This window comes from Garra rufa, chromosome 10, assembly GCF_049309525.1.
Source record: "Garra rufa chromosome 10, GarRuf1.0, whole genome shotgun sequence".
In the NCBI taxonomy this organism is placed as follows: domain Eukaryota; kingdom Metazoa; phylum Chordata; class Actinopteri; order Cypriniformes; family Cyprinidae; genus Garra; species Garra rufa.
In genome coordinates, this window is record NC_133370.1 from 43,629,411 (window position 1) to 43,650,808 (window position 21,398).

Below are 21,398 nucleotides of genomic sequence, written 5' to 3' on the forward strand. Positions count from 1 at the left end.
CCTGTGCTTTTATTTAGCAAAAATACAGACAAGAACTACATACGGAGAATTTAATATGACTATTTACACTATAATAAATTAAAACAAATATAACTGTCTTCCATCTTTACGCGTATACAAATCAACATGCAAATATTCGTTTGCGTTGTCGCTCGTAACACGCATGCGCACTGTCAACTCTGTCAGCTGACTTCCTGGCTGAGGGAGGGATTGCTGCTAGTGTCCCGCTAATCCTTCAGATCCCGAAAAATACCACGGAGAGGGAACGGTCCATTCCGCGCCTATTCGTGCGGACACTAAGTAGGTATGGTCACGTTTTTAAAATAAGATTACGTGAGGACCGAAAGTGTTTGGATCTTGACCGGGAAGATTGGTTTTCATCATCGAAATGACCAGCGAAATTTCGATACAGGTCTCGAGGGAAGGAACGGACCAGTTGACGAGCTCAGCTCACTTACTATTAATGACTCTTCGTCAATTTGAATAATTAATATCAGTTACAAGATGACGGATGCTCGGCTGGCGATTTAAAAACACGCACATTTAGTGGAACATGTCTTTCAGTTGGCAGACATCTTGTACTAATTATGCCGCGATTAAACCACACGGGACGAACACTTCCTGTTCAGCGCCTGTGCATTGAGTGAATACTAACATCATCAACCATTACGGTGTTTGCAGTCCAAACACTTATATTTACATAACCTCGCTTTTTTGACGACATCACGACGTTTTGTAATGGAAGAGCAAGACATTTGTCAATCTAGTCATGCACCGAAAGATATATTCTTGATTTTCAAAATATTACCTGCCTTTTTCATTTATTTTATAGTCAGCTAATACTTATGTATTTTTGACTTATGTAAATCTCTAACTACATTATTTGGGTTGTCACAGAAGCCCAAACTGTTAAACGTTCACTGTCCTGCTTGCTTTATCTAGTCTCACTTGAAGGGCTGAATGCCTCTCAAATCTTATCAAGGTCTCACAGAGCTCTTCTATCAGCCAGTGAGCGTCATACTCATTTTCAATGTCTTGTGAATTATAGGAGTGAGGGCCCACCATGGAATGTGAGGTCTGAGGGGCAGCCACCATGATTGGAGGACTGTTCATCTACAACCATAAAGGGGAGGTGCTCATCTCCCGCGTCTACCGCGATGATATAGGGTGAGTGAGTTCATCATGGGTGGAAAATGCTCTTAAAACTGCTTCTGGTCTCAGGGACTAGCTAGATAGAGTCTGTTAGGGAAATCATTTTCTGGTTTTCTCCAAACCATATAATTTAGAACCAGAGCACACGACAACCACTAAAAGCTGCTAGAAACACAACTACCCACAGAATTTGTGCATAGGCGAACAGTAAATGCATTTATTTTTGCTGTTAGAAATATTAGAATACATTTTGGGGCTGGCCGTACTGTTTAAAGATTAGTTCACTTTCAGAACAAAAATTTACAGATACTTAGTGCTTACCCCCTTGTCATCCAAGATGTTCATGTCTTTCTTTCTTCAGACATAAAAAAAATGTTTTTTTTGAGGAAAACATTTCAGGGTTTCTCTATATATAATGGATATGTATGGTGCCCCCAAATTTGAACTTCCAAAATGCAGTTTAAATGCAGCTTCAAAGGGCTCTAAACAATCCCAGGCAAGGAAGAAAGGTCTTATCTAGTGAAACGAACAAATTGACAATTTATATACTTTTGAACCCTCAAATGCTCATCTTGTCTCGTCTCTGCGATGCTCATGCGTATTGTGTGTAATCTGGGTCAATACAGTTAGGGTATGTCGAAAAACTCCCATCTCGTTTTCTTCCCCAACTTCAAAATCATCCTACATCACTACAGAAGTACCGACCCAAAAGGTAAAACAGCGTTGTAGGATGATTTTGAAGTTGAAGACGTAAATGAGATGGGAGCTTTCCGACATACCTTAACTGTACTGAACCGGATCACACAGACTACGCATCGCATCGCAGAAATGAGACAAAATGACCATTTGAGGTTAAAAAGTATATAAATTGTCAATTTGTTTCGAAAATATAAGACTCTTCTTCCTCGGCTGAGATCGTTTAGAGCCCTTTGAAGCTGCATTTAAACTGCATTTTGGAAGTTCAAACCTGGGGGCACCATACATATCCATTATATGGTGAGATATCCTAAAATGTTTTCCTCAAAAAACATAATTTCTTTTTGACTAAAGAAAGAACGACATGAACATCTTGGACGACAAGGGGGTTATCTGTACATTTTTGTTCTGGAAGTGAACTAATCCTTTAATGTGCAAGATCAGCAGGGTTTAAACTCCATATCATTGGGGTTATCCTGTTAGGGAACAGGAAAGATGACAGGATGTTAGAAAGCAGGAAGCATTACTTCATTTCATCACCATGATAAACTGAAGTTCATTTTTTGTAGCCATAAATGGGGAAGTATTTTTTTTCTTTCATATAACCCCAGATCAAAGATTTATTTGGTGTCTTTCCATTACTGTTGTCCATTTGCACATACAGCCCATGTTTGTCTTTCTCCTTTTCCTTGTCATTATTCCCCTCATGCTCTTTGTCCTTTGTTTTTCTCAATGTTCATTGTGGCTACTGTAGCACTAGGTAAGCGATCCTACTACAACCAATGACCTGAAAGCATGTTTTTAGACCCCAACAACCAACCAATCACTCTGACGCATGTCACCAGTGACCCCCAATATAGGGTTGGGCAATATAGGCAGATATATATATTTGGCTGTGTTTTTTAGCCAGTTAAAGGAATCCCTTGGCATTAAGACTTAATATAATGTGAATGATGTCTATTACTGAAATATGTAGTGATAGAAACATGAAAGATTTATGTTATTTAAAAAAAATCTACATTGTTTAATATATATTTTGAACTATGGGGGCACCATTATTTTTATGACATGAAACGGAATACACCGTTTGAAAAAAAAAATACTAATACAATGACCAGAGCTACTGAAAGAGCATACAGGTGGTGATGGATATAAGCGTAGGCTTAAACCAAATGCCGTACCATCGATTTTTCCCCACAAAGAGTCTATAAACTTTAAAATATAGAGTGAAATTCATGCTGAGAATCTCCTTCAGTGGCTGCGGCGTCATGACAAGCATTGGCGTGTTTACATCCTGCCAGGATGGCATCTCCGTTTGTAAGCTCTTTCAGTAGCTGTGGCCGACTAAAAGCCTTAAAGGCATCAGGGCTAAAGTGGAGATAACAGACATGGGTCTTTAGGAAATGTATTCATCCAAAGGCATCTTCCCATTCTTCTCTCCTCTTCTTATCAATAGGAAGACCTATACTGCTCTTGTTGACCTTCAACTGAATATTAAAACCAAAAGCTGCACAACGTGGCATCATATTAGTATTTTAGTATTGTGTAGTGAGTTGTTTTGCGGTAAAACTAGCAGCAGATAGTGCCAGCACCTTACCAAGTGCCACCATTTTACGTCATCGAAATAATGGCGCCTCCATAGTCCAAAATATGTATTAAATAATGTGTATTTTTTTAAATAATGGGTTTTCGACTACATATTTCAGTAAAAGGCATAATTTGTTATAAAATAAGTCATATAAGTCTTAATAACTGGGGTTCCCTTTAAGAATACATCTCAATTTTTGGTATTTTTTATTTTTCAGCAATACGAAGAGCAAACCGCAAAATTATTAAAATAAAGCCAATGGGTCAAAGACGAAATGTAGAATTGTGGTTTCTGTATTAAATTACATTTACAGAAGTGTGTTTTTATATACACAGAAAACATAACATGCAAGTACTACTTTAACTGTTACCATTTTAAATAACTTGTGAAAATGATGTTCCATTGTCATTCAGCGTAACAGATAGTTATGTAAAAATGAAAATTGATTGTTTACTATACTGCATTATTGACACACTATTTTCCTGTTTAATACTGTGAAGTTGCTTTGACACAACCTATATTGTTAAAAGCGCTATATAAATGACTTGACTTGACCTTACTCCTTAATGAGTGTGTAAATGACGCGAAGCTGGCGATGTTAGTTACATTAAAAGCAGATGGATGCTATTTTAATGGGTTCCTGTGGAGACCGGAACAGAAGATCATCCAATCTGACGTTAGAATTCTTAATGGTGGCGCTCATCGTTTACTCAGGAAAAAGGTCTATAAAAGAATACATGAGAAAGAGGGATAAAACAATATAACTGTTACAGTCCTGACACACCAAGCTGACAGTCAGCTGAACATAAAGCCATCGTTGAGCATCTGTCAGCTCAGTGTTTGCAGTGTGTTCAGCATTTATTAGATGCTGTTCAGCTTTTTGGCCTATTGGGCATGTTGAATCGGTGTCAGTTTAGCAAACTAGTGCATGAGAAATGCGAAAGTGAGCAAATAGGAAACACACAGAAGGCTGTTCTAAATTTACACTCATCTTACCTGAGCGTTCAAAATAGCATCCGTAATGTTCATGCTAGCTGGTCGTTGATCAGCTCGTGATCCGGTGTTTTCCGCACCTCAGAATGGCTCAGTTTACAGTGAATGCAGTGAACTCGTTTATTGCATGTGCTTTGAGTTTAGCACACGTTTGGAAACGACAGCCACCAGTTATGCTTTATTTTCGTGACAGATGACTACAGCATTGCACTAGATTTGTACTAAGACGTGTTTTGTAAGCCTGTTTTCACTGAAACTGGAGTTTTCCATCAAAATAAAAGCTCTACTGCTGTTTCCGTCAAAATAAAAGCTTAAAGGTGCCATAGAATGGAAAACTGAATTTACCTTGGCATAGTTAAATAATAACAGTTCAGTACATGGACATGACATACCATGAGTCTCAAACACCATCGTTTCCTCCTTCTTATATAAATCTAGTGTTTGCAAACGACCACCGTAAAATAGGTCAATTCCAACATAACACAGACTGTTACGCAACAGTCAGTGTTACAGCCGAGATCGTTAATAGTTACGCCTCCAACATTTGCATCGCCCAATCATCGGTAACGTCAGCACATCGTTTAAACAAGTCAAGCCACGGAAGGGACACGGTTAGCTTAATGCTAGCGCTAGTCTGTTACATTGCAATACATAGGATTTCACTTACCACATAAACAGAGAGATGCCTGCGCTGATGATGGTGAATGATTTACAGATCCCGAGTATCACTGACGAGCAGCTCAACTTGTGTGGTAAGTACTTGTGTCTCTGCATTGTAACTTTACACAGAGCACATGCGATCACAGTAAATAGACTAAAATGTCCGCGATTCAAAACGGCAGATTCGACAAACTGCATATTAAAAGCGGCTAGAGCTCCTAATTAAATATATATTTTTTATCCATGTGTGAGCTATTGAGCTCTGTGAAACAGCCAATTAGAGCAGAGCTCATTAATATTCATGAAGCTTCCAAATAAGGCAAAAACAGCCTTTTATTCTAGGGGCAAATCCTAGGTTGTAAATGGACCTGTAAAACCATTTCTGGAGATTTTTTGCCCTTTCCTATGCCATATACCTTCTATGTAGATATCAGAGAACAATTTTAAATATTCTCTCAATGCATTCTATGGCACCTTTAAAAGTGTAGTATGAATTGCTGACAGCGAGTGGTTTAAATGGATAACACTACTTCAGTCCGAATTCAAAACACCTTTTTCAAGTGTAGAATTTAAGAAAGAAGTATTGTAATTTCTTTACTGTAGTGTAAAGCAAAAATAATATACCTAGGAAATATTCATTTTCATTTATTTTACAGTGTAATTGTTTTACAATATATGGCTATATGGTCATAGGAATAACAATAATATAAAAACAATTATAATATTCTAATTTGTTTGGCTTCCTAAAATACCAGTGTGAATGTTGTTTAAACTGAGACAGTATACCACAAAATAAAAAGAGGGCTGAGTCCCCTTTAAAATTCAGGTACAAGACAATTCTGACTTAAATTTTCTTAGTTAAAAACATAGGTTTAAGCTCTTAATTTTAAACACTCAAAGTGCATTAGAATAATTTAGCTTTGAAATGTGCTACATTTTCATTTTTTCCCCAAGTTTTCATTTCTCTCTCTCTTTTTTTTTATATCACAATAATATAATATCATGGACATTGTGATATAATCGAATCATGAGATTTTGATATCCTTACATCCCTACTACCAATATTTTACCCACCCCTACTTCATGTGTGTTCAAGCGTGAATTTTTAGCTTAGATGTGAGGCGACAACACAGTCAGCCTTTGTTTGCTGCTAGATCTTTGTCAGTGTGGTGTGTCACAGCCTTCAGACCAAAAAAATAACATGCATACGCTTCCGTGTAAAATTTTGAGTGAACATGCGTTGAATTAGTGTTTAGATCAAGTTAACCATATAAATGAATCAAACCTCTCAACAATACTGATTTTCTCAAACAGTATTATCAGGCTTTGTGACACTAGGGAGTTGTGACGCTTTCTAAATGGGCACAAAAATGTCCTAGTTACACGGTTTTTAGAAAATTTAGGACAAAAAGCATGTAGAACACTACAAGAGTAACGTTTTGTTGTTGTTGTTGTTAATTTTGTATCATCTAAAGCATATTACATGCATTGTGAATATACATATTGCCCAGCTCTACTTAAAGCATGTCACCTGACATACTTCAGTCAAATATTGTGAAGATATGCAAATGCACCAGCAGCAGACTGAAATTACCATGATGCCCTTTCCCTTTTGATTGCACTCAGGCATGAGATGACACTTTTTTTTTTTTTTGTGAATTTTGTGTATATCATCGATATTTTGTCCTATTATACACCTCTTTTTGAATTAAATGTTTGTCTTAAAATGAAATAAACCTTTTTTTAAGTAAACTTAGCTAATTTTGACCTTGATGTTTATTGGAAGACTGTTGCAACACTGCAAAAAGTGCTTTTCTTAATTATTTTTTTCATCTCGTTTCCAGTCAATATATATAAAAGTTCTAGAGTCAAATATTAAAAAATAATTTTGACAGATATTCTAACTGCATCCAGATTAATCTGTTCCCTGCAGAAAATGATTTTCTTACTTTGATTTTTCGTCTTGTTTCCAGCCAAAATATCAAAAAGTTCTTAAGTCAAGAAGGATTTTCTAGACAAGTAAAAACTGTCTTGTTTTCAGAAAAAAGAAGTCAAAATTAAGTGAGTTTTTGCTTGTTTACTAAATTTTAACTTCCTTTTTCTGAAAACAAAAATTGTTTTACTTTTACTCTAGAACTTAGATTTTTTTGTCTTGGTTCCAGCCAAAATATCAAAAAAGTTCTTAAGAAGGATTTTCTAGAAAAGCAAAAATTGTCTTGTTTTCAGAAAAAAAAGAAGTCAAAATTAAGTGAGTTTTTGCTTGTTTACTTGATTTTAACTTCCTTTTTCTGAAAACAAGATCATAATTTTTACTTTTACTCTAGAACTTACTTAGATTTTTTTTGTCTTGTTTCCAGCCAAAATATCAAAAGGTTCTTAAGTCAAGAAGGATTTTCTAGACAAGTAAAAATTGTCTTGTTTTCAGAAAAAAACAAGTCAAAATTTAGTAAGTTTTTGCTTAAAACAAGCAAAATAATCTGCTAATGGGGTAAGCAAAATAGTCTTATTTCAAGCAGAAAACTAGATTTTTTTTTGTCTTGTTTCCAGCCAAAATATTGAAAAGTTCTTAAGATAGATTTTCTAGACAAGCAAAAATTGTCATTTTCAGAAAAAAGAAGTCAAAATTAAGTGAGTTTTTGCTTAAAACAAGCAAAATAGTCTTATTTAATGCAGAAAACTAGATTATTTTGCTTGTTTACTTAATTTTTCTGAAAACAAGATCATAATTTTTACTTTTACTCTAGAACTTAGAATTTTTTTTGTCTTGTTTCCAGCCAAAATTTCAAAAAGTTCTTAAGTAGAAGAATTTTCTAGACAAGTAAAAAAAAGTGAGTTTTTGCTTGTTTACTTGATTTTAACTTCCTTTTTCTGGAAGCAAGATAATTTTTACTTTTACTCTAGAAAATCCTTCTTGATTTAAGAGTTTTAAAATATTTTGGCTAGAAACAAGACAAAAAAATCTAAGTAAGAAAAGCATTTTTTGCAGTGAACAGATTAATCTTGATAGAGTAAGAAGTCTGGCAAATATATTTTTAAAAGAAAAAGAAGAATTTTGACTTTTTTTGTATAAATCTGTTTAAAAGAATTTCTCTTATTTGTTTTAAACCAGCAAGAGCTCTTTTGTCTACACTACAGGATCTAGTCACTTATCTTGATGTTCATGAAGGTTTGGGTCAGCAGGGAACATCCTTTAAAGCTTTGTTCCCAGACAGAAGGAGTGTTTGTCTTACAGGGTTTACTGGCAGATGGTGACCATGTGCTCACTCTTCCTGCCCAACTCCATTATCTCATCCTTGACCTGACGTTCTTATCCTCCTCCGCAGACGCAATGCCGTGGACGCGTTCCGCGTGAACGTGATCCACGCCCGTCAGCAGGTGCGCTCCCCCGTCACCAACATCGCCCGCACCAGCTTCTTCCACGTCAAACGCTCCAACATCTGGCTGGCTGCTGTCACCAAGCAGAATGTCAACGCCGCGATGGTGTTCGAGTTCCTCTACAAGATGTGTGACGTCATGACGGCCTACTTCGGGAAGATCAGCGAGGAGAATATCAAGAACAACTTTGTGCTGATCTACGAGTTGCTGGATGGTGAGGCTGGTTCAGAAACACTAACCATTTCCTGACACTGTTCTCCTTCAGTTCTTAACCGCATTACCTCAAACCAAACTCACCCTCCTCTAAATGGCATGCTTTCCTGGCAGTCATCTGCTGTTAGCGGTAAGGTGCGTCTTAAACCATGAGCTCGCCAGGAAGCCTCGTCCAACAGCTGAAAAAATAAATAGTTACCTAAATGAAACATGTAGGCAAAGTCTGTTTGAAACAGTTCTTGAGGCGTTGAGTGTCTCATTCCAGAAAGATCATTCATTTATTTTGTGTGTGTGTTTGCAGAGATTCTGGACTTTGGATACCCACAAAATTCAGAGACTGGAGCACTGAAGACCTTTATTACCCAGCAGGGCATCAAAGGCCAGGTAAGAACTTTTCCATATTTTTCTGTTTCTAACTTTTTTTTTTTTTTGAGTCTAAAAACAGTCCAAAAGGTTTTGAGACTTAAATCATATTGTATTATTGTAGAATTATTTAAGCACCAGCAGAGTATGCTAAAAGTATGGGAGCCCATTTCCACCACTGAATAAAAAGGTAATTGTGACTTTTATCTCACATTTTTGAGAATAAATTCAGAATCGCAAAATATAAACTTGCATTTGTGAGAAAAAGTCAGGGCTAGTTTTTTTCTTGCATTTCTGAATTCTTGCAATTGTGAGTTTATATCAAGCAATTCTGACCAAAAAAAATCGGAATTGTGACTTTAGATCTTGCAGTTCTGACTTTGTAACTTGAAATTGCAAAACAAATCTGACAAAAATTGACTCTTTTTCTCGCAAATGCGAGTTAATATTTAGCAATTCGGACTTTTTTTTTGAAAATGCAAGTTTATATTTCACAATTCTTTTTTTCTCAGAATTGTGAGAACTTGCAATTCTGACTTTTCTCGGTAATGTGAGTTTATATTTTGCAATTCTTTTTTCTTAGAATTGTGAGAACTTGTAGTTCTGACTTTTTTTGTTCACAAATGCAAGTTTATATTTCTCAGTTCTGACTTTTTTCTCGAAAATGCAAGTTTATATTCCGCAGTTCTTTTTTCTCAGAATTGTGAGAACTTGTAATTCTGACTTTTTTTGTTCACAAAATTCGGACTTTTCTCAGAATTGAGAACTCCGCAATTTCGTCACACATGCGAGTTTATATTTCACAATTTAGATTTCTTCCCAAAATTGTAAGAGGAAAAACTGGCAATTCTGACTTTCTCGCAAATGTAAGTTTATATTTTGCAATTTTGACTTTTTTCTCACAAATGCAAGGTTATATTTCACAATTCTGTATTTTTTCTCAAAAATGTGTGAGAGAAAAACTTGCAATTCTGACTTTCTCGCAAATGCGAGTTTAATTCGCAATTCTGACTTTTTCTTCAGAATTGTGCGATATAAACTCACAATTATAAGTTATAAAGTCCAACTTTGAGGGGGGAAAAGACTTCTCAGAATTGTGAGTTTATTCCTCAGAATTGTGATTTTTATTTTTTTTTAATTGCAAGTTTGTCTCAATTCTCACAAACTTCAGTTGCAAGTTTATATCATGCAATTGTCAGAATTGCATATTAAAAAGTCAGAATTGTGAGAAAAAAAAGGTGCTGTTATAATTATTATTTATTATTATTACTCACTGGTGGAAATGGGCTTTCATATAAAAGAACTACTTCTATTAAAATAATTATGATTTTTAAAACACTAATGTGACACCAGAATTACATAGAGGAGCCTTGCTTTGTTGACATCAGACATCCACAAAAAATTATAAATGTAATTTTATTTATAATTATATATTGACACTTTACTTTTTTTTTTTTAAATGGACATTTAAATATTTTATGTATATTTAAAAAATTCTATATTACTATTTTTTTGTGTTCTTGTTGTTTTCCACACATTTTTAAATATTTTAATTTTTATATACTGTATAAAAAAATAAATAATTGAATAAAAATGTATACATAAATGTTTTGTTTTTATAAAAATGTTACGTTTTCTTTACAAAGAAATGTTGACAACCAGAATTTTTGCAATCAAATATTACAGAAAATCAAAAGTTTATGTGAGAAAGGGATACAAATACATGTACGTGATACATAAAATCTTGGTTCAGTACAGCAAGTGACCATTCTAATAACCTTTGGCCAGTTGGCCTTCTTTTTTTTTTCGTGCTCTAATAAAAGTAACTTCTCTCTTTCATGCTTTTCCGGATGTGTCTGACTGCAGCATCAGGTATGTGTAAAAGTCTTTCTCAGATTACACTAATAGTACAAGTGAAGTATTTGCAGACTTAATCAATGCTTCGAAATTGTCTGTACCCTTCCTAAATCTTCAATGGTTGTTTATTGTCCTTAGACTAAGGAGGAGCAGTCTCAGATCACCAGCCAGGTGACCGGGCAAATCGGTTGGCGTCGTGAAGGCATCAAGTACCGTCGTAACGAACTCTTCCTGGATGTGCTGGAGAGTGTCAACCTGCTCATGTCTCCACAAGGTGAGCCAGCACTACCTGAGGACTCATCAGTGTGTTTCTTTAGTTATTAATGTAGAGCCAAACCATTCACATGCTACTGTGTGTCATCACAACAGGTCAGGTCCTGAGCGCTCACGTCTCCGGTCGTGTGGTGATGAAGAGCTACCTGAGTGGAATGCCTGAATGCAAGTTCGGCATGAATGACAAAATCGTCATTGACAAACAAGGAAAAGGAGGAACTACTGATGATCCTGGGAAAAGGTTTCAGAGCGACTTTGTTTATGCAGAGTTTTTGCTTGTCTGTCTTCTCTCTTATTTGCTTTCAAAATTGCGTTTGTCTTTTTGTCTGGATTTTGTTTCTCGATCCAGAATTTTTCAAAAATGTTTGATTGTAAAGTGTGTGGTTTATTTTGATTTTTGAAGCTGTCTGTTTTTGTTGCGTCTCTTTTTTCTCTGTGCTACCACAGTGAGTTAGGGGGAAGGTATTGTATTTTTATATTTCTGTGTTCAGTTTTATGTTAGTTGTGCTGTACAACATGAGTTTTTCTTATGACTGTTTTCATTTATGTATTATTTCTATTTTATACACGTCAACCAATATTGCCATTTTTAAAATGATTGTATCAGTCTAATTTGTCCAGTACTGTAAATATTATTTGAACTTTTATTTATTACCAGTTCCATCTTGCTACTCTTTGTCAATGCCAGATTACAAAAGATTTAATTGAAGATTTTATTCTTAACTTTTTTTAAACAACTACCATTCAAGTTTTGGAGTCACCAAGGCTGCATTTATTTGATCAAATATAGAGTAATAACGATAACATTGTGAAATATTATTACAATGTAAAATAACAGTTTTCTATTCGAATATTTTTAAAAATGCAATTTATTTCTGTGATTCAAAGATGAATTTTCAGCATCATTACTCCAGTCTTCAATGTCACATGATCCTTCAGAAATCATTCTAATATGCTGATTTGCTGTTGAGGAAACATTTCTTATTATGATGTTAATATTTTTGTGTATAGCTGAATTTTTAATTGGCAGTAATTAGTAGATTTGTTTTTTTTTTTTTCAAATATGACACTATAAATATCTTAACTGTCACTTTTGATCAATTTAATGCATCCTTGCTGAACAAAAGTATTCATGTATTTTTAAAAATCTTAAACTTTAGTGCAGGTTTCATATTGGTAAATGAGTTGTTGGTTATCGTAACTCTAGTTTTTAGAAGTATCACATTTGAGCAATTTTTACACGACTTCATTTGATTTTTGATATTTTGTCGGTGGTAATTTCATTATATGTACAGTTTGTTCTAGTATTTGCCAAATATCAAACTCTCATCATCTTCATTTCTCTATCTATTTATACCAGTGGCAAACAGTCCATAGCCATCGATGACTGCACTTTCCACCAGTGTGTCCGTCTCAGCAAGTTCGACTCTGAGCGCAGCATCAGTTTCATCCCTCCTGATGGAGAATATGAGCTCATGAGGTCAGTTTGGCATCTTTGTCTATTTTCACACTATTTTCAGTGTCAGACTCTGTCTTAACACTAAGGCTGCCGTTAATGCCTATTTTTATATCGATTAATCTATCGACTAATTTATTGACTAATCTAAAATCTAAACTAATTTCCCGCAAAAAAAAATCAACAATTTTACTTAACATTTAATTTTTTTAATAAAATCATTTAGTTGTAGATGTTTTTGATGATAAAATTAGATGATAAAATAGAATCCAGAAAAGTAATGAAAAAGAATTTGGTAAAAATAAAACTGTAAAACTCAATTATTAAAAAGGCTTATTTAATAAAAAAAATTATAATTTAACTATTAAAACAAAGTATAGAAAAATTTTAACTGATTTTATAGGGCCCTATAATCATAATTAGGCATTTTTGTGGTAATAAAAATGTAGATGTAAGTGAACAATAGCCTTTAAAATGACTTAGAATATGTATATAATAGCACTGAGGCAATAATAACTAAAAATAAAAAGAACTAAAGCAAGAAATTATATGGGTTTACTGCACAAAACTGTTGAAATACATAATGTATTATAAACAATAGAGGTAATGTACATTACAACAAAGGCCTGCAGAGGGCGCCAACGGCCTGACGATTGTTTTTACACTTCACCGTGTGATCTAATCCTTGTTTAATATTGACTAAACAACATTTAATTCAAATGTCCATTTAATCTTTAATATTTGGCCATATCTTTAGCACAGAAATGCTACAGCCACAGTCATTTAATGAATATGTGGACATCAAAACTTGTAAACTCAGAGTGAGGGTTTACACTTTTATTTTGAAATTAACACTTAATGATGGGAACGATATTGATGTAGTTTCCTGAATTTGCATAAGTTTATAAATGATTTACCTTACAAATCAGATTAATAGCGCACGTTGCGTTCCCAGATGAACGTTATAATAAACCCAAACTCACAACAATATGCAGAGATGGAGTTTGAGACGCTCCTCACAGTAGAACAGCATACTGTGAGCATGTACATAATTGATGCACATATGTGACCCTGGACCACAAAACCAGTCTTAAGTCGCTGGGGTATATTTGTAGCAATAGCCAAAAATACATTGCTTGGGTCAAAATTATTGATTTTTCTTTTATGCCAAAAATCATTAAGAAATTAAGTAAAGTTCATGTTCCATGAAGATTTTTTGGTAAAATTCCTACTGTAAACATATCAAAATGTAATTTTTGATTTGTGATATGCATTAAGAACCTAATTTGGACAACTTTAAAGGTGATTTTCTCAGTCTTTTTGATTTTTTTGCATCCTCAGATTTCAGATTTCAAATAGATGTATCTCGGCCAAATATTGTCCTATCCTAACAAACCATACATCAATAGAAAGCTTATTTATTGAGCTTTCATATGATGTATAAATCTCAGTTTTGTCAAATTTAACCTTATGACTGGTTTTGTGGTCCAGGGTCACATATATTAAACTTGCTTTGCATATATATAATTTAACAGAATTCACAATTATGCTTAATTATGTTTTTAAGTGGGTTTAATATATAACGCAGCCGTGGAAAACAGTCTAATAATGCATTTCTTGGATTCTTGTCCGTGAAATGCGCCACTTCCGGTATTTTGTCGATTAGAATTGACAAAATCACCCCTACTTAAAGGAGTAGTTCACTTTCAGAACAATTTACAGATAATTTACTCACCCCCTTGTCATCCAAGATGTTTATGTCTTTTTTTCTTCAGTCGTCAAGAAGTTATGTTTTTTGAGATAAACATTTCTGGAAATTTCTCCATATAATGGACTTAAATGGTGCCCCGATTTTTGAATCTTCAAAATGCCGTTAAAATGCAGCTTCAAATGGCTGTAAACAATCCCAGCCAACAAAGAAGGGTCTTGTCTACCGAAACGTTCGGTCATTTTCTTAGAAAAATATATTTTTATATACCTTTTAAGCACTGAAACTCGTCCAGCACTAGGGCTTGTAGTGCGCGTTCCCGACTTTACGTACTCGCGTCGAAAGGTCACGCGTGACGTATGCGAAACTACAGACCCAGTGTTTACAAAGCGAACTTGAGAAGAGAGAAGTGCAACGCAGTCAAATACTCTTTAGCAACAAGGTACAACATAAAGTACAACGATGTTGGACGTCTTTGAAGCTGGAGGAGCACATGAGATGGAGTTTTTCACCGTTTCCTACCTTTTTGAGCCGGAATACACAGACGATGAACTCTGTCAGAGAGAGAAAACTGCGACAGCGACACAAGCCTCGGGCAGACCGCGTTCAAACGAGACGAGATGCTGGTGCAAGTGTGGAAAATGCCAGCCATTTCCAGCGGAGCAGGAATCTCAGTGCTGTCACGACTGGACCACATCTGTTCCACTGTTACAAACAATCGGCGAGTCAGGAGATGGGACTGCTTCAAGCATTCGCTGCGTTGCAGAGCACGGTGGACGCAGTACGTAAAGTCGGGAACGCGCACTACAAGCCCTAGTGCTAGACGAGTTTCAGTGTATGTAAAAAAATATATATTTTTCTAAGAAAATGACTTGCGTTTCGGTAGACAAGACCCTTCTTCGTCGGCTGGGATTGTTTACAGGCATTTGAAGCTGCATTTAAGATTCAAAAATCGGGACACCATTTAAGTCCATTATATGGAGAAATTTCCAGAAATGTTTATCTCAAAAAACATAATTTCTTGACGACTGAAGAAAAAATTTTTGTAAAAATATCTGTAAATTGTTGTTCTGAAAGTGGACTGCTCCTTTAACACATCCCCAATCTGCGTATGCAGGTATCGCACCACTAAGGACATCATTCTGCCCTTCCGGGTCATTCCACTGGTTCGAGAGGTTGGACGCACAAAGCTGGAGGTCAAGGTTGTCATCAAATCTAATTTCAAGCCCTCGCTCCTGGCACAGAAAATAGAGGTCTGTTAAAAGAATATATATATATAAACTTAACATTATATTTTCACACACATTTAGTGGCTAAGATTTTGTACGATGATAAATGAGGTGAATGTTTTGAACAGGTGCGTATTCCTACACCTCTGAACACTAGTGGAGTGCAGGTGATCTGTATGAAGGGAAAAGCCAAATACAAGGCCAGTGAGAACGCCATTGTGTGGAAGTAAGTGTCACCGTCTTGACATTTCTCTGCGTTTGGTTCTTGCGTGTATGTACTCATGTCACACCGTATGTCTGTCTGTCTGCTCAGGATCAAACGCATGGCGGGAATGAAGGAGTCTCAGATCAGTGCTGAGATCGAGCTGCTGCCCACTAATGATAAGAAGAAGTGGGCTCGTCCACCCATTTCCATGAACTTTGAGGTGAGTGGTTTTGACAGTCCCACTTTGTTAAATACCACTTTCCACATAAAACTTAAATTAAATTGAAAAAAAAAAAAAGATCAACTAAAACGTCTATTTACAAACTTGTATTTCTCATAAATAATTTTTTTAAAATAAAGCTGAGTAACAAGGTTAAATGAATTTTGGTACTTTTATATCTAAATTGCCAAAACGTGGACATCTTTGGATAGTTTAAAACTTTGATTTGTATGTTTAATACAGCAATGATTATAAATATCGATTTAAATTTTTATTTCGTTTAATTTTCTTGAATTATGAGAAACCTTAACTTTTTACTTATTTTACTTATTTAACACAAAATCTATTTATTTATTAATACCCAATAACTTGGGTAATAGTGTTGAATTAATTGATATTTTTAAATCATTAACCTAGGTAACAGTGCTGAATACATTTATATATATATATATATATATATATATATATATATTTTTTTTTTTTTTTTTTTTTTTTATGAGGTTTGCTATGTTTTTTTGTAACTGTTACCTAAAATTTGGACATGTTTGAATACAGTTTAAAACCAATGATTTGTGTGACTTAATTAAGCAGTCAGTATATACATAAATATATATTTACAATTATAGGATCAGTCAGTGCAAGTTTCTTTGAGTTGAAACAGCTCAGACTTGCATTTTAGTCTGGAACTAGGATTAAGCTTTGTCTGTGAACCTGGAGGTCAAACATCTATTTACAAACTTGTATTTCTCATTAATAAAAAAAGCTGAGTAAAAAAGTTAAATGAATTTATGTTTTATGCAATTTGCGGTACTTTTGTAACTAAATTATTAAAACTTGGACATCTTTTGATAGTTTAAAACCTTGATTTGTATGATTTTAATACAGCAATGAATATAAATATTGATTTTAAAAATCATAATATCAGAAAACATTTATTAACATATGTTTTCTTTAATTTATGAAAAACATTAGTTTGATTTTTTTTTTTTTTTTTAGTTTCTTTTTTAAATCAATAACCTGGGTAACAGGGTTGAATGGTTTTTGTATGAGGTTTGCTGTAGTTTTTTGTTATTAACATACTTTAATTTATGAAAACTATTTGCTTGATGTTTTTTTTTTTTTTTTTTTTTAATCAATAACCTGGGTAACAGGGTTGAATGAATTTATATATATATATATATATATATATATATATATATATATATATATATTGTTTTTTATTAGGTTTGCTGCGCTTTTTGTAACCGTTAACTAAAATGTAACGGTTAACTAGCAGTCAATATAGACACTGATAAAAATGATCTAATAAAAAATATCTATTTACAAACTCATATTTCGCATAAATATAAAAAAAACTTGGTCTTTTTTTGTCAAAAAGCTGAGTAACAGGGTTGAGTGAATTCATTTTTTAGTATTTTTATGAGATTTGCGCTACTTTTGTAACTAAATAACTAAACCTGAACATGTTTGAATAGTTTAAAACCTTAATTTATGTGATTTTAATTTGGCAAGAAATATGAATATTAATAAAAAAATATATATCAGAACAAGTGTATTTACTAACATATGTTTCTCAAATTAAAGAAAACATTAGCTTGCATTTTTTTAAATCACCTGGGTAACAGGGTTGAATGAATATTTTAATTAATTTATTAAGAGGTTTGCTGTTTTAATTTAGCAATAATTAAAGACATTAAAACTGATCGACTCTATATGAATTTACCATCTTGCATTTCTCTTAAATTATTATTTTTTTCTCAATAAGTTGACTATCAGGGATGAATACATTTGATATTTTTTGCTGTGCTTCTCTTAAAATAACTGGATATGAAGTTTGTGTGCAGTTGATTTGTGTCAACCTTACAGGGATAGTTCACCCAAAAATGAAAATTTGATGTGTATCTGCTTACCCCCAGGGCATCCAAGATGTAGGTGACTTTGTTTCCTCAGCAGAACACAAACAGAGATTTTTAACGAAAACTTTTGAAGTCTGCCAGCCATATAATATGAGTGGATGAGCACCAGACATTTAAAAGTAAACAAAAACATGCACAGACAAATCCAAATTACACCCTGCGCCTCGTGACGATACATTAATGTCCTGAGACACGAAACGATCGGTTTTTGTGAGAAACTGAACAGTATTTATATCATTTTTTACCTTTGATACACAGCCACGTCCATCTGTTCTGAGCACAAGTTTATCATCCGGCTCGTGACGTGTATGCACTCTGGCGTAGAATACGCAAACGCCGGAAGCGATCTGTCGCATGTATACAACACTCATTGTTTACTCAGAGCACAGAGATTGTGGGTATAGCGGCTATTCAAAATGGTAATTACTTTCGCTTATCCTGATTGTTCAAACCGATTTAAAGCTAAAAGATTACGTTTGCTTGCACAAACTCATCTGGGACTTTTCACTGATTTCTCCTTCCGGCGTTTGCGTATCGTAAAGGAAACAAAGTCACCTACATCTAGGATGCCCTGGGGGTAAGCAGATAAACATCAAATTTTCATTTTTGGGTGAACTATCCCTTTAATTTGTGTGATTTTAATTTAGTAGTAAATATATATATATTTTTAAAATCTAAATTTATTTCTAATGAATAAAAGAAAATGCTAGCTTAAATTTTTTCCCCTCAGTGGGCTAAAAAGTAACACTTTTTTTTTTTTTTTTTTTTTTACTTTTAGGGGAGGTTTATATAAACGTAAATAATAGTTTGACATAACCAGTTTTCAACTTTTCCTGGCACACATCTCTGATGTATTTCCTCCGTTATCTTCCTCTGTCTCAGGTTCCGTTTGCACCCTCTGGGCTGAAGGTGCGTTACCTGAAGGTATTCGAGTCGAAGCTCAACTACAGTGACCACGATGTGATTAAATGGGTGCGATACATCGGACGCAGCGGAATCTACGAGACGCGTTGCTAATGAGCCGCCGAGCGGAGGGACCAGCTCTTACTCTCCTATAAATATAATGTTTCCCTCCTTCCCTCTCATCAAGATTTGTGGATGAATTAAAAAGGCTAATAACAAAAAAATATGCAAAATGTGAAACGTAGTAATCTGTCCGTGTTTGTACGAGTGCTGTAATGAACAGATCCAGTGGAGAGCAGTGTGTGTGTCTGTCAGTCAAAGCGCAGCTTCCTGATTTGCTGTTGTTGGGGTCCACTGTCCATTTTGTCGTTGGTTATTCTCCCATTGGTCATACTCTCAGTATCTTATCGCTATCTCTCTGTGACTGTTTAGTTCAGTATAAATATATATATAATGGAAAAAAACTGTGTTTGTGTGTTTTTTGTCTTTCGCAGACTTGTTTTTCTTTAGTTTACATATCACATATCCTGTGCTGGGTAGTAACTTATAACATGAAATCTGGATAATGTATTCAGATTCAAAAAGTAAGTACTTGTTTTAATTAATATTTATAATTAAATATTACATCTTAAAATACTTGTCAGACTACAGTTACTTTTCTGATTGCATGATTACATTATTCACACAATAACAATATATCACAATAATATCGCTCTGGAAGTCTATGTCAGCCCATAGAACCGCTTGTGGGAAAGTTATGAAATTTGACACAGATAGAAGATATTAACTTAACATTAACCATAGCAAGTTTAGAGTCTCTAGCTCAAACTCTCTAGTGCCACCACTTGTCCAAAGTTTCACTCATGTTTATGCTAATACCTTTGGACCATAAGGTCTAGAAGGAAAATTACTCTGAAATGTTCCTCTGAATCCATGACTGATGCCAACTCAAATGGGAACCAAAATGTAATATTCATAAGGTCAAGGGTTTTTTCCACTATTTTTTATAGTTTGAAAAACCTACTTTTTCGAACTTGTACAAGACGGTTTGTCTCATTTTCACCAAAATTGGTTCAGATCATCTTCAGACCATGCTGGCAAAAAGTTATGGAATTCAAGTTGATTAGTCAAACTGTTCTCGAATAACGTGCAAATGAATTTGATGAAGAGCACGCAAAAATGGATGTGAGGCCATACCTCTTCAATGCTCTTGTGTGTTATAATAACCACGATCAAGGCCTACCTGGACAGTTTTGGCATAGGAGATATGAAAAATTGCTATTTTCGCTTATAACTTCTGAATGGTTTGGCCAAAACTGATCTCATTAGATTCGCTACAGCATGCCGACCCAATCAAACTAGACCCAATTTTCCCATATCAGCCATTTTGGGTTTTGGCCATTTTGAATTTTATTGTAAAGTGTTATATTTTTAGAATGCATTGGTGTATCCGTACAAAACTCAGTTTAGTAGTTGATTAGTCAAACCGTTCTTGAATAACGCGCAAACGAATTTGATGAAGAGCACACAAAAATGAATATGAGGCCATATCTTTGCAATGCTATAGTGCAGTGGTTCTCAATCCTGGTCCTGGGGGACCCCTGCTCTGCACATTTTGCATGTTTCCCTTATTTAACACCTGATTGAGATCATCAGCTCATGAGGAGAGAGATCCATGAACTGAACTAATCAGCTAATCTCAGTCAGGTGTGTTAAATAAGGGAGACATGCAAAATGTGCAGAGCAGGGGTCCCCCAGTAATTTTCCAGGATTGAGAACCACTGCTATAGTGTATTGAGAACCTATTTTGCTTATAACTTCTAAATGGTTTGGCCAAAGCTCACAAAACTTGTCTCATTAGATTCACTACAGCATGCCGAGTCGAACTGTACTCAATGTTCAGCCATTTTGGTTGTCGGCCATTTTGAATTTTATGAACGCATTGGTGTATCTGTACGAAACTCAGTATGTGTCTTCAGCATCATGCTCTGATAATACTCAAAAAGTTTAGTGGCAGCGCCATTTTGTGGTCAAAAGTTATAATGAAATTTCCAAAAAATACTAATAACTTGAGTTTATTAGCCTATTGCAGGATTCCCCAAATCTTACCCTGGAGGTCCAATGCGCTGCAGAGTTTAGCTCCAACCCTGATCAAACTCACCTACCTGTGATTCTCTAATGATCCTGAAGACCTTGATTAGCATTCTCAGGTGTGTTTGATTAGGGTTAGAGCTAAACTCTGCAGCGCATTGGACCTCCAGGGTAAGATTTGAGGATCCCTGGCCTATTGTAATGAAACTGGTCTTAAGATATTCTTTGGGTCATGCCAAGAACATACCAATTTGACCATAGTCAGCCAAACTTCCTGTCTGCCATTTTGATTTAAGTTTTTCGAACACCTCCTAAATCATTGGTCCAATTTTCACCAAATTTGATTCAGATCAACTTCAGACCATGTTGACAAAAAGCTTTGGATTTTGTGACGATATACAAAACGGTTACCATTTAACACATCAACTAATTTTCTGAAATCATGCCAAACTGTATCTGAGGCTGTTTCTCTGCTTCTTTGACAACTTTGAAATATTGAC

The 21,398-nt window shown here is 34.8% G+C and overlaps 1 protein-coding gene across 1 annotated transcript; it reads left to right on the plus strand.

Moving 5' to 3' along the window:
* Positions 1–184: 184 nt before the first annotated feature.
* ap2m1a (adaptor related protein complex 2 subunit mu 1a) lies at positions 185–19,346 on the plus strand. Its single transcript, XM_073848644.1, has 13 exons — positions 185–304; positions 1,049–1,167; positions 8,413–8,678; positions 8,979–9,061; positions 10,907–10,912; positions 11,036–11,171; positions 11,267–11,411; positions 11,618–11,632; positions 12,531–12,650; positions 15,452–15,587; positions 15,692–15,789; positions 15,877–15,988; positions 18,787–19,346. Exons 2-13 carry the CDS (start codon positions 1,094–1,096, stop codon positions 18,919–18,921), a joined length of 1,326 nt encoding a protein of 441 aa, XP_073704745.1. The 5' UTR covers positions 185–304; positions 1,049–1,093; the 3' UTR covers positions 18,922–19,346.
* The last annotated feature ends 2,052 nt before the right edge of the window (positions 19,347–21,398 follow it).

What these genes read in the sequence shown, in the direction of transcription:
- ap2m1a (XM_073848644.1), top strand. Translation starts at nt 1,094, where the DNA reads ATGATTGGAGGACTGTTCATCTACAACCATAAAGGGGAGGTGCTCATC. An exon ending in GTCTACCGCGATGATATAGG is followed by an intron (nt 1,168 to 8,412) that starts GTGAGTGAGTTC and finishes CCTCCTCCGCAG; the next exon opens with ACGCAATGCCGTGGACGCGT. An exon ending in GAGAACGCCATTGTGTGGAA is followed by an intron (nt 15,790 to 15,876) that starts GTAAGTGTCACC and finishes CTGTCTGCTCAG; the next exon opens with GATCAAACGCATGGCGGGAA.